General features: G+C 46.8%; 1 protein-coding gene across 3 annotated transcripts in view; it reads left to right on the top strand.

The window, feature by feature from the left end:
* The first annotated feature begins 1,425 nt into the window (after positions 1 to 1,425).
* TPD52 (tumor protein D52) overlaps positions 1,426 to 17,757 on the top strand; it is a 100,415-nt gene continuing 84,083 nt past the window's right edge. For all 3 annotated transcript variants that reach the window (XM_065752851.1, XM_065752849.1, XM_065752850.1), the window contains exon 1: positions 1,426 to 1,553. In XM_065752851.1, the coding sequence (XP_065608923.1) occupies positions 1,532 to 1,553 (22 nt within the window). In that variant the 5' untranslated portion in view covers positions 1,426 to 1,531. The remainder of the gene's footprint in view (positions 1,554 to 17,757) is intronic.

Raw genomic sequence — 17,757 nt, forward strand, 5'->3', positions numbered from 1 at the left:
GAGCAAAAGATCTGTTTGGTAGCTTAATGTTCTTGACAGTCTCTTGCCTTTCAAACTACATAATGGAAACTTCTCAGTGGTTGCTGTTATTTTAGCAGGAAGAGCTCAGGCTATAGGTAGGACAGATGTTTGATGGCCTGCTTTCAGCTATTTGATTCTAAATAATGATGCCATGGGACACAAGTTTGCCTGTTGTGCTAGCAAGTCCACCTTTAGCATCTTTTTGAGATGTATGGTGCTTGTTATTTTGTGCCTTGCATTGGGTACTGCATCTGGGGCTGGTGGGAAGAGGCGGGGAGATGATTTGGATGAGGGGATTGAGTACACCCTCAGTACATTTGCAAATGACTCCAAGCGGGGTGGAAGTGTTGATCTGCCTGAGGGTAGGAAGGCCCTACAGAGGGATCTGAACAGGCTGGATTAATTGACTGAGGCCAATTGTATGAGCTTTAACAAGACCAAGTGCCCGGTCCTGCGTTTTGGTCACAACAACCCTGTGCAAGGCGTGGAGCAAAGTGACTGGAATACTGCTTAGAGGAAATGGATCTGTATGTTTGATGGTCAGCTGAATATGAGCCAGCAGTGTGCTCAGGTGGCTAAGAAGGCCAATGGCATCCTGGCTTATATCTATCAGACACAGTGTAGTCAGCAGAAGCAGGGAAGTGATAGTCCCACTGTACTCAGCACTGGTGAGGCTGCACCTTGAGTACTGTGTTCAGATTCAGGCCTCTCATAGAGGCACTGAGGCCCCTGGAGTGTTTCCAGAGAAGGGCAATGAAGCTGCAAAGGGTCTGGAGCACAAGTCTTATCAAGAGCAGGAGTTGAGGCTGTTTATTGTGGAAGAAGCTCAGGGGAGAAATTATTGCTCTCTACAACTCTCGGAAAGGATGGTGTAGCAAGATGGGGGATAACGTCTCCTCCCAAGTAACAGTGATAGGACAAGTTGTGCTGGAGAGATTCAGGTTGGACATTAGGAAGAATTTAGTCGTGTAAACTGCAGTCAGGTGCTGGAATGGGCTGCCCAGGCAGGCAGGGAAGTTATCATCCCTGGAGATGTACAAGAATCGTGGAGATACAGCATCGTTAGTGGGCAATGCGGGGATGGGCTGATGGCTGGATTTAATGATCTTAGTCCAGCCTTGAAGATTCTTTGAGGCGGGGGCTCCTGGGGCAGTCGGTCAGCGAGCAGCCCCAAACCAGGCGGGTGCGCAGACCTCGGGCCTCTTCTGGCACGGCCGAAAGCAGTTGCTGTTCAAACGTTATTCTCTCAGCGCGTGAACGTTAATCTTTACCTCTCATCCCCTGGCGATGCCCACGCTCCCCTCTCACACGGGGCAGCTAAGCGCCCGGGACCGCCCTCACCTGGCGGGGCTGTGCCGGGCAGGACGGCCGCCTGAGTGACGCGCTCCCGCCCCGCCTCGCCACGGCGGGCGGCGCCTCCGCCGGCAGCAGCGGCGGCCGAAGGGGAAGGCGGCAGCGGTGGGAGAGCGGTGCCCCGCGGCAGGGAGACGGCGGAGGAGCCGGGGCCGCCATGGAGCCCCGCGGGGAGCCTGGTAGGGCTGCGTCGCTCGGCACGGCCCTCCTGGCGGTGGCTGCGTGCACGCCGCGGGGAGGGGACCACGGCTCCTCGTGGCTGTCGCGGCCGTCGGTTGGGTCGGCGTGGCTGGCGGGTCCCGGGGCGTCTCAGTCGGCGGCCTCGTGGCGGGGAGTGCCGGGCCGCGTCCCGCGGGAGGAGCGGGACGGAAACACGCGGACGGGAGCGACTCCGGGCTTCGCTTTATTTTATTTTTTGGCTTATTTTTCGAAAGCAAAGCGGGCTTGGGTGTTGCCCCAGGGGCTGGGTGCGGGCTGAGCGCTGTGAGAGCGGCCCCGGAGCCGCAGGACGCCTGCGCCGTGTGCCGAACCGCGCGGGCACGGAGTGCGCCGGGGAAGCGTTCCCTGTGGAGAGCTCCCGCCCCGCGGTCTGCCGGGATGCTCACGGGTCCCGTGCTCGTCTTCGGTGTGCACTTAAACCTCGAAGCCCCGTGTTCGTGGGGAAAGCAGCCCGGCTGTTGGCTCGTTCTGAATTTAATCCCAGGTGCAGCACGTTAATGCGCGTCTTCGTGTGCATCAACTTCTCTCAGTATTAGTTTTCCGAAGTCCTATGTCTACGATAGTTTCTAGTTGAAAAAGACTTAAATATTGGGCTCTCCTCAAGGGTTTTATTGATAATGCTGCCTCTTCTAGAGGTGTTTTGTCACTGAACTCATTTTTGGTTTAAATACAGCTCTGAATAGAGTGCTGTGCCCCAGGCTGTACATCAAAGCAGTATATCTGCTGTGAAATATGACTGCTGTAGAGCAAACACCCTCCTCCGCTGCTTTCATTTTGAAGGAGTGTGTTAAATATGTTGTTTTCACATTCTGGTGAGGTGAAGATCTGTAGGTACGTGGAGGAAAATCTAGAAAAAGCCAGCATGCTTGTGCTCAGCTGACCCGCCCTCAAAGACTTCTCCCTGGCAAACTGGAGTGCTCATACTGGAAATCCTGCCTGATGATATGGTATTACTCACCAATGACATGCACTTTGCTGAAACCCAGGCTGCCAAGTCCTGTCCCCGAGGCTGCTGTGAGCACCCTGGGTTGCTTCTGGTAACCAGAAATGAGTTTAAAACCTTGAGTCAGGCTTTGCATGTGACTCCTCTTTGTTATTTGCATAGTATTACTGCAGGACCTAGAATTATGAAATCACTTAGGTTGATATGAAGACAGCTGTCTTAGCTAGCAAGAGCTTGGAGGTGAGAGGAGAGGCTAAGCCATCTTTGGGAGGGTGGCCAAACTAGACAATATTAATCCTTAAGGTGTGCAATGTATTCAGTTCTTATCGAGCATAGGAAGGCAGCAATGCTTAAACATCTGCTAACGTGTATACTTCTGACGTGGTATTCTGGGAATGTATGGTTGTAGATAACAGTGAGGTTCAGGTCCAGCAGCCTATGTGAAATCCAGGTTTGCTGCGCAGGTGCATGCAGTAGAGTTCCAAAACAAGCTGGTGGCTGAGCTGGATGCCACAGTTGCAGAATGCTTCAATGTTTTCCTTACCCCTCCCACCTTCTGTGTGTGTGAAGAAGCAGTCTCTGCTTGTCTTAGCAGAGTGCTCATGTTAGGGATGAGTGGAAGGGAAGGTACTAGCCTATGATCTGTGGCTTGGAGGGGCTTTGTTTTCATCAAAAGGATGTTTGGGCTGGCTGTGTTCCTCTAAATGGTGCTTAGTGAATGTTCCTTTGCCAGCCCCTCTGGGAAACTGGGGCTCCAACGCTTGGAGTCTCTCACTGTGATTACAAGCACCAAAACAGTGCTGCCAGTTCAAGATGAAGGGTTGTAGTGTTATCCTGAGATGAGGAGCCCTATCTTGTATTTCTGTGTGTGAAGTTGCTGTGAACAAAGATGTCATCTTTCTCTGCCCAGGCTAGTTGCTGAAGTTGCATGGTTTCTTCTGTCTTGGAAGTGTATGTAGTTTTGTTGGCAGAAGAGCATCCCTGTGCTGCTGTTAGTGCTGGTTCCACATGCTGCTGGAAAATGGGGATAAAGCAGCTCCAACAGTATCGGCACAATGTGCTTTGACTGATTAGACTGTACTACTGACAGTCTAACAAACGCAAACACAAACTGCTGCCTCTTATGTTTCTGCAGTTCTTCGCTTATGTAAATTGATGTCTTTCAAAATCTCCTGTTCTCAGTGGACTCAGGAGTTCCAAAACAGCACATGTGATTCCACAAGACAGCATATAAGGCCTTTCCTTTTGTAAAGCCTTGTCTTGCATGTTTGGGGCTGATAAAGTATATTTTAATGTTCTTTTTATGCAGAAGGAACTTACTGCTGGCAGGAGGAGAAAATTTCCCTTGTCCTAATGAACAAAGGAACACCTTTTTCTTCTGCTTTATTTGTTTTCTTTATCGCTCAGTACTTGTAGTGCTGAAGGAAAGAATTATTTTTACTGTGCTGTTGTAAAACCAAACACTTGGTAAGTAAATAAGAGAACAGAGGACAGCTTGAACTGTAAAGGAGGAATTATTTCACTGAGCTGGGCATCCACAGCAGTGAGTTGAAGATGGAAGAGGGAAAATAGAAGACCCATTACATCAGTAGGTCCGCTGGATGGAGACAGGTCTGGCTGAAATCTTTGAATGGGAAAAGTGTTGGTTCTGAGCCATGCTGACCGTCCTGGTTCAACAGCATGCTGTTACAGGAGTTACTTGACGTGGCTGTCCTTCCCTCTGCTGGTGTGTGGGTGAGTGCAGTTGCTGAGCTGCTGGGATCAGCGTGCAGTGTTGGAGGGACACTCCAGCAGCTGACACATGGTGCATCTGCCTGTGCTTTGGCACAGCGTGGGCGGCTGGAGCAGCATCAGCTGTTCTTGCTAGGTCAGAGGCTTGGGAATTGGAGGGTGACTGCAAGCTGTCACACCCTTTTCAGGAGGAGGAGCAGGTGGGTTGGTGACAAAGCTGGAAGGAGACTTTTGATTGTGGTGTGCGCAGATCTTCTGTGCCTTTTCTCTGTAACACGTGCTGTGGCTTGCATTTGTCCTATCAGGAAAATCTTCCACCCAGCTAGAGTAAAGCCTGCTCTCAGACCATTTGGGGTAGTGAAATTTAGCTTAAGGACTGACTTTCTCTGAGCCTCTACAAGGCCAAGCTGTAACTGCTTGAGCTTTTAAAATCCCAGCAGTGTTAAATTAATGCAAGCCTTCTCTTCTGCAGTTTCTCATGCTTCAAAGCTTTGAGAAACGGCCTGTGGGTTCCTCTTTTTTTCCTCAACAAATGCACAGCTAAGCAACCAGAGACTTTGGAATCTCAGTCTAGCCTTGTTAGTTCAAAACAAAAGTCTGTATCAGAACTGTAGCAGTGTGAATGAGATCGGTGAGTGCCTTTCTCTGCTTCACCTAGGTAGAACAGGCTCAGCTGGCTCTTATGCAGTGAAATGCCCCTTAAACACCGTGGGGGTGAGAAAAAAAAGCCTTAGTCATGGTTCTTTTACTTCCCCTCAGCACCCTGCCCTCACCCCAGCCCCCCCCTTGTGAGTGCAGTTATCAGATGATCTTACTTCAGACCTTCATTGGATGCCTCTTGAGTAAGAGCAGTATTAGTGAATTAAATTCCTTGCACCTTCCCGTGACTCTTGTACTTCATGAGCAGGATTTCAGCTTTGATGGAGGGCTCTGCTGCCATTCAGTGAGACCTGGACAGGCTGGAGATACTCATGCTGCATACTGTCTTGTGAGCTGTTTGTAGATTGCTGATTTGTGATAGTGGTGGACACTACTGCAGGTAAAGGAGGATATCAGCTATAGCTCTTCAAAAAGTGGTGTTTCCATGGCAGCAGAAACAGTACAGGGAGTCTTACTGAAAGCCAACATGTTATTGACCAGCTTTCAAAAGGAAGGGGAAGAAGCTCCATTCATTTTACAGGGGAAAGCCAGAACTGGTGATTGTTGAGCCCATCACAACAAACAAGCATGCATCTGGCAGCTTTAGGATGTTTTTATGTTTTTTAAGGGAGCCTCACCTCCAAATAGACTGGTGATGATCCCAGTTACCTCTGCTGGAGTCCTAGTGTGGGTGCATCTATCTAGAATATCTCACATTGGAGGAGAGGATGTGTTTACCCTTGTCCTCTTAATATCCCACAGTGAGTAAGCAGAAAAATGTCAAACAAAGGATGACTGAATGGGAAAGCAAGCATTAAGTGAGATTAAGCACAAAATTGAAATGCTGTCATTCAGCCAAAATCATCACTGTGTGTCTTTCAGCTTCAATTTAAGACTCCAGAGGAACCATTTTCTCTCCTGTTAAAGGTAGTGTGTGTCTTCAGAGTCCCTCATAGCTGAATGTGCGTTAGCCAGAGAGGTTGAAAGTTTTTGTTCAAAACCCTTATGCTGGAGGTTAGACTTTAAAGCACAAGCCTTCTCATGTGGAGGTCTGTTGTAGCACACAAGCTACCCATAGCTTTCTAATCTGGTTCTCTCCTAAAGGTTCGGTGTTGCTCCTGGCACTTCTTCCTGTTCTTCCTTCCCCTTTCCCTGCAATTAAGGGTGGGTGAATGGGTGTGTAGTGCCTTTGGCAGCAAAGGATGATAGCATGAGCTGTCACAGGTGTTGGATGTGGTTGCTGTGCTACAACACAACCCTTTGCCAGAGGTGTAGGCAGCTATGTGAGTTTCTCAGCTGCAGTGACAAATGGTGGCAATCAGAGTATGCAGTCTGTTGCCCTCTGGAGAGCATTTTGGCTACCATCAAATCCTAGAATGTGGAAGAAGGCTTGTTATGCTATTTCTTGCCCCAACAGAAAGACATAGGCTGGTGCTGTCTCACAAGAAACCAGTGTTGTGGTGTGAGTGCTGTTACTGAAGGTTACAGCTTTCCTGTTGCACAAGCTGACTTCTCTAATGCAGAGTCCAGGAGCAAGCAGGAAGTGTCCTGGGGTGCTGACTGGCTGGGGTGAGCTGTGAATGTCTGCACGGCTGAGGTCTTCTGCTCTAAGATGCTGTGTCACAAACAGTAGCAGACTGATCTTTGTGTGTGTCTAGTCTGCCAGCAGCACAGTGCGTGCTGTGCTTAAAACCTTCTTAGACAAAGAGGAAAAACACATTGTCTGTGTACATTATGTGTGCACCAATAATTAACTGTTACTGTATAACTCAAGAATAATTACTAGTTTAGATCTAAATTATTGCTACAGAAAGACTGTTTATGCAGATGAAGCACTAGTAATAATAAAGCGAATGTCCTCATATGTACATTTAGTTTCTCTGCCTTTTCCAGGCATTATCTCATCCTTCCACCAGCCTCCTAAGGCTGATAATGTCATTTTGGTGGTGGCAGGACAACTAAGAGCAAGTTGTTAGTATGGCACGATGGCAGTACTGTGATGCTTTTGCTGGGAGGAACTTGATGACTTCTTCCTCACTTGAGGATCCGCTGGAGTCCATTACAAATGTTTTCTAACATGCTTTTACTCTTTTGCTTTTCCCTTGTTGGACTTCAAGCTCTGTTACATTTAACTTTACAGCATGCAGAACCTTTATGCGTGTTAGTTTCAGTTTCTTTGCCGTGTTTGTTGTTGCTGAAATGTAGTTTGGTCCAGCTGCGAACCTCCAGTGATGACTGACTGAGAGCCACGGGGTCTCCAGTCTCAAGCAATGGCAGTACTATGCTGAGGATTGCAAAGGCCCAGGAGCAGCTTGCTGTGGGTGGTCAGAGTGGTTAGAAGAGGCAGAAAAGCAGACTTGTTTTGTTTTCCCTTCTGTAGCAGCGAGAGGGGAGTAGAGTTTTGTCAGAGACCCCTAAGCTTGGGATGTAGTTGAATGATGGACCAAGGGAAGTGACTTGGGCTGACATTGGTGTTTTCAGTCAGATGTTTCCTCTGTGCTTGGCACTGATCCCAGTTGAAGAGAAATACCTTTGAAAGAGAAACTTTCTAGGTAATGCTCTGTAGTTGTAATTTAGCATTGTGAATTGGTGTGTTTTGCCTGTGTGCATGAAGGTTGTTCACATTTGTTTTGCTTATTTTTTTCTAAAGTATTTTAAGCTAATAGGAGTCTGAAGCTGAGCAGAAAACAGTCTTACTCAGCCCTCTCTTCAGCTGTTGATGAACTTGACGTACTTCAGCACACTTCACATTTTGCATATGTTTTAAGGACTCCTGAGTATTGAGAAGCAGAAGAGATCTCCTGCCTGAAGCTAGTCATTGCTGGTAGCCAACCTGCTGATTCTTCCTAGCACTCTGATTATTGTTTGCAAAAGCTGAGCTTACTGTCTGAGTGCATACAGGAACTGCTGCATGCCACCTCCATAGCACTGCAGGACCTGGGTGAAGATCAGCTCTAAGCAGCTGGAGTGCTGCCGGAGATGTGGAGCATCCCCTGCCTACTTCACAGCACTGGGGAAGGAGCCTCGATGAAATATAGACATTCCTGTTGCCAGATGCCACCCTTTTGGCAGAAGACAGGCAAGCTGTTTTACTGCAGCGTGCTTAGCTTTGAGCCTTGAGGTTTTAAAGCACCTGCCCTGCTGTGCTGCATCTCCTCCAGTGGCACTTGCGGTTTTGTGCTCTGTGTTCCTCAGCTTTGTTTTAGAGAGAGATCTCAAGGGAAAGGACAGATCCTTGATCTGCTCTTTGAAAGCTTATTCTCTGGAAGGAAGTTGGACATTTTGTCTCCAACTTGCATGCTGTACACAGTACAGATGCTTTTTGTATTTCCTTCAGGTTCTGCTGTGTCCTGCTCCGCAATGCTGATCTCAGGATGGTCATAAGTGGGGAATGGATTGGCAGGCAGCACTGCTGTGGCCAGGCTCCTTAATTTAGCTCATTTTCTTCCCTGCCTCTTAGTGCAGTGTCAGCTTGATTTCTAGCTTGTGTTGATTGCTTTGGACAACACTGGGAGCCTTGAGCAAGGTGGTGAGAGTTCCAGCTAAGGCTGGAGTGTCAGGATGTCTCCTGTGAGCTGTGTGATGCTCTGGGTGTTGTGCCTGTGGTGTGGCCGGCCCTAACACAACCTGCAGTGAGCTCGTCTTCCTCTTCCCCTGGGACTGCCCCGGTGCCTGTCCAGCATGAATCTGTTCCGTGTTCTTGTCATTCCAGGAGCTTTTCCACTGGGTATCAATTAGACCACTCCTGAAGCACAAGGGTTGAAAAGTTTACTAGACTAATCCATTAAGCAGAAAATTGATCGCTCAGACTGTAGCATGGCTGTAGCCTGAGTGAGTGAGAGTAGTTGTATTTTTATTTACTGCTGTGAAATGGGGCACGTGATGGGTGAGCATGTGTGGTAGGAAATGATGTTAGGACTACATTAGTCGTGGAGAGCTTTGTTTGTAGGGTTTGTAGTGATGTTCAGGTCAAACTGAAATACTCTGAGGCTCTCATGTGTCAGTAAAGTAAATTGTTTAGCTTGTTCTACTTAATGCTTTGTGGGAGTGTAAGTAAGGAGCCTAGAGATCACCGTATCCAAGCATGTTGATATTTAGGAAAACTAAACGCCAGTATACTTCTCTTTTTTTAATGGAGTAGATGGGCTCATAATTGTGTCATGCATAAATACAAGAATTCTGCTTGGACATCTTGAGTCTTGAGATCAGTAACCTGAAGGCGTTTCCTATGTAAGTAGTGAAAAAGCAAATATAAATTGCCTGTGATGTCACACAAAAGTGAAAAGCGATATCTTCTGTCCAAAGCCTGGTATCAGAGAAGGGATACTCAAGTCCTTCTAGGACAGAGAAATCCTTAAAGGCTTTCCCACTTGATGTGAAATCATCTCCAGACAAGCTCCCTTGGCCCTTCTCTTTGTCTTCCTCTGCTGTTAGACTGATGTCGGTTTTATGGCTGTCTGATTCATGTGTCAGTAATATCTCTGTCAGCTAACCATTTCATTTAATTGATTGTCCTAGTTGGACTTAGAGTAAGAACAAATGTCTCTTAATGAGATTTATTTGGCTCAAGAAGCATTAAAAGTCGTTCAAGGACACATCAATCATAAAATCTCAGAGCACTTATTAATGTAATGGAAACTTCAGTGGTAATATTACTTTAGATGTGTTAACCGCATTATATTTAAGCAAAATAACAATGAAAAAGCAAAGCCAAAAGGAACCCTGCATAGCGTTGCTGCTTTTGTAACTGAATCCTTCATGGCTTATTGTATGCACAGTTATGGGATTCTTTTTTCTTTCCATAAAAAGAATAAGAGTAGTGCAGAAATATTCAAGCCCTCTATTTTGAGCGTAACCACTTTGCAGCAATGGCAGAATCCACTGCAGGGGGCTTCCCCTGACGTGGGAGTCTTGGATAGGGAGCAGGATAAACCACCCATGATTCAAGTGGTAACAGTTGGAGACCTTCTGCTCCACTTGAACTGCCACAAGTCCATTGTGTTGGATGGGATCCACTAAAGGGTGCTGAGGGAGCTGGCCACAACAACCCCAGGCAACACTGGGCTGGAAGACTGTGTAGATGGAACGGACCTGAGCGTTATCAGATGCTGCTTGGCTGATGTGAGCCAGCAGTGTGCTCAGGTGGCCAAGAAAGCCACTGGCATCCTTGGCTGTATCAGAAATAGTGTTGCCAGCAGGGAAGTGATCGTCCCTCTGTGCGGCACTGGCAAGGCTGTACCTTGAGTACTGCATTTGGTTTGGGGCCCCTCACTACAACAAAGATACTGAGGCCCTGGAGAGAGGTCAGAGAAGGGCAACGAAGCTGTGAGGGGTCTGGAGCACAAGTCTTATAGAGAGCAGCTGAAGGAACTGTTCAGTCTGGAGAAGAGGAGGCTCAGGGGAGGCTTCATTGTTCTCTACAGCTACTTGAAGGGAGATTGTGATGAGGTGGGGGTTGGCCTCCCCGTTCTTGGGGAGGTCTTGGAGTCACTGGCACTGGAGGTATTCAAGAAACATTTAGATATTGCACTGAAGGACGTGATTTAGTGTGGAGGTGATAGGTGGACAGTTGGACTGGATGATCTTGAAGGTCCTTTCCAACCTTGGTGATTCTGTGACTGTGCCAATAAAAACTTGCTCCAAGGAAGGCTGGAAGTACTGCAGGAATTTGTGCTGCCTGGCTGGGTGTGCCGTGTTATATGGGCAAATATATATATATGTATGGGGGATATTGTACTTCTGCTGCTGGCTAGGAGGGTTTTACAATTTCATGGACACTTAACGCTATTGCCTCAGACAAAACAATAGCAGAAACGTTAACAGAATTTCTGTACTGCTTGTTGCTTCCAGTTACTTGTGTTGGAGACATTAAACTTGAAGCACTGTGCAGTAAAAATAACTAGATTTCACTTGTTGGATTTCAGAAGCTTAAATCTTAAGGTTGGTTAGGCAAACCCTCTGAGGGGAGCAGGAAATAGGTAAGTATGTGAACTTGGTGACTGCTATTATTTGTTTTGATTATTTTTTGTGAAGTACTGTCAGCAGTCTGTGATACGTCGTCTTACCTGTTTTAAGTTAGCTCTGGGCAGGCAGGGTAATGCAGTGAGGGGATTAGACAGAAAATGTATATACAAAAAAAAAAAAAAGACTGGTAGGGCCTCTGTTACGGATGCCACGTGCTACTGTGTGTAACAGCAGCATTCAAGTGATGCTTCTATTAAGACTCAACAAACATGCAGAGAGGTTGCAAGGAATGAGGATACCTAAATGTTGCCTACCATGTCTCCTACTGAATGTTCTCATACTAGCTTTTGCCTGGAGTGAGGTTGTTGGCTAGGAGGCTGACAGCAAGAGCTGGAGAAATAAAGGAAGCTGCAGTGGGGCAGGTGGGGAATAAACTGAGAAGTCAGCGAGGGAATTCAGAGTCAACTTCAGTCCAGTTTTCATATCCATTGTTAAATCAGTGTATTGAAGGAGGAAAGGCTTCTGTTTTAAACAGCATACGGGGTAGTTTTAGCATAGTGACACCAACAGCAAATTTGTTACATTCAACTTTTTCTTTGGTGGAAAAGGTTCACTCATGCAAAGTCATGCATTCATTTGCTTTCTGGAGAGAAGGAATCCAGGACAAGTGAATGGCTTTGCAAAACTTTTAGCAAGAGTTAAAATTCGTATGTCATTATCATATAGAAGTTGCTCAATCATTCATCTTACGAACAGAATGTAAATCAGCCCTCTGTGTAAATACATGCTGCTCCTTCCAGAACCTGGTTGATCTAGACTGGCCAGCTACCTTTTGCCTACAGACTCCAAACTGAAATCAGAGTAGTCTCTGCTGCTGTACATGTCTCTTACTTACCAGTCACTTTACTTTCCTGCACTCTGGGGAGATGTGGAAGTTCCAGGTGTTCTCCGAAATTTCTCTCCATGCCTCAGTTTAGAAAACACAGTAGGGAATTCTACTTAATTCTGTCAGCTGACATGCTGACTTGTTACTATGCTTGCTAAAGTGTATTTGGTAAACTACTTCTAAACCCTGTTGTTTGCATTCGCTTGTGCACTGCTTGGTTGCACAGGTGCTTCAGGTACTGCACCTGTTGTGCTTCTACCTTTCATAGTGTGGAGTTTGAATCTTTTTACTGTGCAAAGTCCAGGTGTGAGCTTGGTAAATATGTGGTGGGAGTTAGTCCATACCTCAAGTGCTGAACTGCAGATGGTGCTTTCCTGGTGCTTTTTTTTTTTTTTTCGATTTGTACATGATTCAGCTTAACTTGTAACTGTTTTGTGGTTGGAGATGATGCTGTGAGTTTGGCACTGAGCTTTTCTGGAGTTTTTTGAGACAGAGGCACTGGTATGTAGCTGGAAGAGGGCTTAAGAGCCCAGGAAATCAGAGTTGTCTTCTGAGGGAGCTGGGAATTGTTCCAACCAAACTCACTTTAGTAAAACTTTTAATTGGATTGAGAAGTTACAGACTCAAACTTTGTTTACAACAGTCCTGTTCTGCACCACAGCCTCTTTTCTTGCTAATCACTGTCATCTAGCTGCAGCTCAGCTGTATCTTCCTGAAGTGTTTTTGTTTCAGTCTCTGAACAGGGATTGGAGTCCCTGGAGAAAGGCCACAGAACTGGAATCATAAGTTAAAGTCAGATAAGTAAGTACAAATTCCTCCTGGCAGTATTCTGACTTAGTCTTTGTTTGGAATTGTTTCTCTCTGCTTTTGGTTTGACCCCATGTCTCCAGAGGTGATGCAGTGCCCTACCTGATGGTTGATCTGGGGGTGCTGCTGCTGCAGGCCTGGACGTGTCCTGTAGGTTGGGAATGCTTCTCACCTCTTATTGCTGGAGTGGACAAGTGGGATAGTCCTGACGTCTGCTTGAGATGCAGCCTTGCAAAGAGGTGGGGATTTCTCACTAATAAAAACTTTATAAATCTTGGAGGAGACGGGTTCAAAGATTGTGGGGAAGCTGTGCCAATGCAAAGTCTTCCATCTGATACAGAAAGGCTGCAGATCTTACAGTGGTATTAGCTTGTCTGGCTTCAAATGTGCTGAAATGTGGATCTACTCCTTCACAGCATCTCAGGAAATTAGTTTGAGTTTGTAATTGGATTGGGAGGAAGAGAGATGAGAAGTGCTGCTGCAATGCATGCCTCAGCTGCTGGAAATGCTGTGGGCTGGAACTCCACTTAAAGAAAAGGACACCACCAGCAACACAGTAATCCTAAACACACCAGGGCAGTACATCCTGGGAGGATGCTGATCATCTGAATGTATTGTTGGTTTTTTTTGCTTTCTTTTTAATATGAGTGAATGAAGACAGTTTACTTCTAGGAGAATGTTGGAGATGCTTCTATAAATAGAACTCTGTTAGACAGTGCTATTGCATGGAGAGCTGGTCCGGAGGAAGTCTTGGGGGTAGACTGAAGTATTGAAATTGGTGTAGTGATTGGACTCTGCTAGAAGACAGCAAATCCCTGAACCTCTAAATCAATCTGCTGGCCTCTACTAATAGGGTTGTAGAAGCCTGGGCTGTTAGTATTCAGCAGCTGCTGTAGCTCTGCAACCCCACCTATGCCATGAACTGACCTTTAAAGAGAGATCACAGTGTAGAAATCAGAATCATAGGATCACTAAGGTTGGAAAAGATCATCCAGTCCAACCATTCACCTGCCACCAGTGTGTTCCTGCTGAGCCATGCCCGTCAGTACAACATCTAAACACTTAGTGTACACCCCCAGGGTCGGTGACTCCACCACCTCCCTGGGCAGCCCGTTCCAGTGCCTGAGCACTCTTTGGGAGAGGAAATTTTTCCAGTTGTGCAACCTGAGCATAAATGTACTAGATCAATGCTTGCTTACTATTTGGCTTTGTCTTCCTGCTTCATGGCATCTTCTTGTCCTAGAGCAGTTTTAAAGCCTTGGGTCGGGTGCTGAAAGGCTTTACTTGTCTATGAGAACCAGTAAGGCTTTGAAGATCAAATTATGCTTTGAAGCCTAGATTGGCTTAGGATGCTTAAGTGGCTCTTTAGCTCTTAAAAATGGCTTATTCCCTACAAAACTCAGCTGAAGTGGGGACAGAAGCCTGATTTGTTGCCTGATTGAGACCTACCTGGGAGAGATGGAGCGAGGGAAGACCTTATTGGAAGTCTTTACCCTGGTTGCAGGGTCTCTTTGGAAGTCTCTTTGCAGTTTTGCCTGTCTACAGAGTGCAGGAGTTATGAATTGTGTGCAAGCTGAATAGGCAGTCATCCTTGAAATAGGAGATAATCTTTCCTTGCTCTACTCCCCGTGAAGCCAGCTCATCTTTCCCTTCTCTGATGATGCTCTTTGCCCCTCCACCCCACCCTTCTTTGCTTGCAGACCTAAGTGCTGAAGTCATACTAGGCTTGCCCAAAATATGGGTTCTAGTTCATATTTCACAGCTGTGCTTATAGGGGACACAAAGGCAGGAAATCAGGATGCTGCAGGTGCCCACGCAGTGCAGAACTGGATTTGGTTTCTTCAGGGAAAAGAGGATGTAACTTCTACATATGGGATATAATACTTTCCGTCAAGGCCTAAACATGTGAAAAGCAGTTTATCTGCAAGGCTGCTGCATTGTCTTACCCTTACATCACAAGATAAAATACTTAAACATTTCTTTCCTTGTTGCTGGCTAGACTTGGGCTGAGCCTTGGGAAGCTGTACAACTGGGTAGCCAAGGAGCAGCCCCTGATAGGAAGTGGGCATACAGATAGTTAGCAGTGTTTGCTCAGTCTTCAACAGCTCTTCTAGCTGTGCTCAAAGTTCCCTCCCATGTGAATAATGACGTTCAGGATTTGCTAACTTGGTGCTCAGGGGTTACCTGAGAAAGCTTCAAACACTCTTGAACCTTAACAGAGCAGATTACAATATGGTTAATGGTGGGAAGCCTGCTGGTAATGCCTTGCTGAGTCCTTCCAGGCCACTTTGTAACATTCAGTTGAATTTGTCAGTAATTGGTTCGAGCGTCCTTGACAGAAGTAATCTACCTTTGTGCCAGTCTTTTGAACGTCAGCTTCTAACGTGGTGTAGATGCCTGAAGTGCCAGCTGCTTCCTTGTCCAGTCTTGTTAAGGACAAGAAGTGTTAAGTTCTGAAGCAGCAGAACTACACACAGCAAAATTTTCAGTTTTAATTTCTAGCATAGTGGGCAAAACTCCACCGTTTCCTTTCTCTGGTGCAGGTCTCTTGCACTCCTCAGGTACTGGCTTGCAGCTGATAGTTGCAGTAATAATCTAGGTACAGCTTAAGAAGTGAATTTGATAGGCAGAGCGAACAGCAAAGATTCTTAAGCATGCAGACTCACTGCTCTAAGCCTTGGAGCATACATCTATGCTTGTTCTCTTACAGCACTGAAATGTATGTAATTGCACCAGAAGATGCATGTGCTTAGAGTGTGGTGAACTAGTAACCTTGTCCAAAAGCTTCATGCTGTAGATCAAAGGGCACCTTTGATCTGCACCAAGAGCTAGCAGTGCCCAGCTCTGCAGGCAGTCTTGCTCTGCTCTGCATTCCTGGCTGCACTGGGGAAGGAGTGGAGGAACAAGCTATGGCTGACAAAGGAATATTTGCCTTCCCTGAAGTGGGAAGTTGGGAATGGCGGGTAGCCTGGAAGTTGTGCTGTCCCTGGCCTGGAAGGGTGGATGCAGTCTTGTATAGGGATGCAGTTCTCCTTACAGCCAAACTGGCTCATGCTTCTGAGCAAAGAATCATAGAATGGCATAGGTTGGAGGGGACCTTAAAGTTCATTAGTTCTAATCCCTCTGCCACAGGTAGGGTTGCTAACCAGTAGATCAGGCTGCCTGGGAACCCATCTATCCTAGCCCTGAATGCCTCCTGAGATGGGGCATCCGTGGCTTCTTTGAGCAGCCTGTACCCATGCCTCTCCACTCTTGAGTAAAAACTTTCTTCCAAGCATCTAACCAAAATCTAACCTCTTTTAGTTTTAAGCCATTCCCCCATGTCCTATTGCTGTCAGGTCACTTGAAAAGTCAATCCCCCTCCTGTTTATACCATCCCTTCAATAACTGGAAGGCCACAATGAGGATTCCCCAGAGCCTTCTCTTCTCCAAACTAAACAAGCCCAACGCCCTCAATCTTTCTTCACAGGAGAGGTGCTCCAGCCCTGCGATCATCTTAGTGGCCCTCCTCTGGACCCACTCCAGCAGCTCAGCATCCTTCATGTGCTGGTGGCCCCAGGATTGGACACAGGTGGTGTACAGATTGCTACTCTAGATGTGGCCTCACAAGAACAGAGTAGAGAGGAACAGTCACCACCCTTGTACTGCTGACCACCCCTCTTTTGATGCAGCCCAAGATACATTCGGCCTTCTGGACTGCAAGAGCACACTCCTGCCTTGAGTCCAGTTTACTGTCCATCGGGACCCCTAGCTACTTCTCATTGGGGCTGCTCTCAATGAGTTTATCTGCCATTCTGTAGACCTACTGGAGATTGGCTTGACTGAAGTGCATCACTTTGCACTTAGTGTTGTTAAATTTCATTAGATTCTCACATGCCCACTTTCTGAACATGTCCAGTGGGAGACTGATGGGAGATATCCAGGTGGCTTATTTGTGTGCTGCTGCAGCAGCTGAGCTCTGTGGGCAAAGGGGCTGTGCGAGGGGGGAACAGTTTGGTCTGTGACCTGGGAGCTTAGATATGTAACGCGTCAAACTTTCCCTGTAACCTGAAGTGATGGTGTAGCGATGGGCAATGCCGTGGACTCCTCTTGGCTTACAGCGAAGGTGAGTGGTAGAGTTTGGCCCACACACAGTTCTGTATGTGATGTAACAGGTGCCCAGACTGGTGATCTGAGGCTGTCAATCTGGGCATCAGTAGGGATACGAAACCAACTTTGGTACAGTGAAGATACAGGAAGAATGCTAGATTGTTTATCCTCATACCGTTCATTAGAAAGCAATGCAGGGAGTTTCCTGTAAGTGACAAGAATATAAGTATAGACTCTTAAGTGCCTTTGGCCAGGAAATGCTATTCCTGGTTGTTAGCATGCACGAATGAATCTCCATTAGAGGTTCTTTCTCCTGCAATAGCTAGTTATAACAGTCATAATGTGCTACATTGATTAGTTTACAATGAATGATTCTCTGGGGTTGTTAAATGGTAGGTAGTAAACTCACCTTTGTGCTTTCTGTGTCAGGAGAATGACAGCTGATAACATTCAGCTTTTCCACCTTGCCACATCTAATAACTTCTCATTTGTCTAATCCAGTTAGTGCAGCTCCTGCCTGAGCTTTTGTGCAGGATAGCATGAAGAAAGGCTGTGAGATAGTGTCAGTAGTCTTTGGGTTGATGTGCTTGGTTAGCAGCCTATGACTGCTGTAGCTGTGGTACTCGTCTACCATTTCTGGATGCTTAAACCAGAATCTGTGATCAGAGCGTTGACCTTTGTCAGATAAATTTAGCAATGGTTCTGGCTGGTGCTTATGTCGCATGTCAGCAATGCAGAGGGACATCATATTCTTCTCTTTTGAGTGGATTTGGGAAATAGCAGAGATCTGTATTTCAGGCTGCTGTACTCATTGTTAGGAGCCTGCAGGTTTCCTGCTCCAGAAACCAATGTAGGTCTGCAGCCAAAGGAGCTGCTCCTTAATTAGCCCAGAGTTCTGCTCCTGTGGTGGAAAGGAGGAGTTAAAACTACAGTGGTGTGCTTTCTTCTGATATCCCTTGGGATTGCATTGACTTGAGCGTCCAGCAGAGCTCCTTTGCTTCTATGGCTGTGCAGGGAGTGGTGTAATGGCTCTGCTCAGCTCTGCCTTACAGTGTCGTTCCTGGGGGGCTGAGGTGGGGGGAAGATTAATTTATATCTGATTGTA

Source organism: Cyrtonyx montezumae, unplaced genomic scaffold (assembly GCF_038088225.1).
Source record: "Cyrtonyx montezumae isolate F1298 unplaced genomic scaffold, pur_monq_1.0 scaffold_8, whole genome shotgun sequence".
In the NCBI taxonomy this organism is placed as follows: Eukaryota; Metazoa; Chordata; class Aves; order Galliformes; family Odontophoridae; genus Cyrtonyx; species Cyrtonyx montezumae.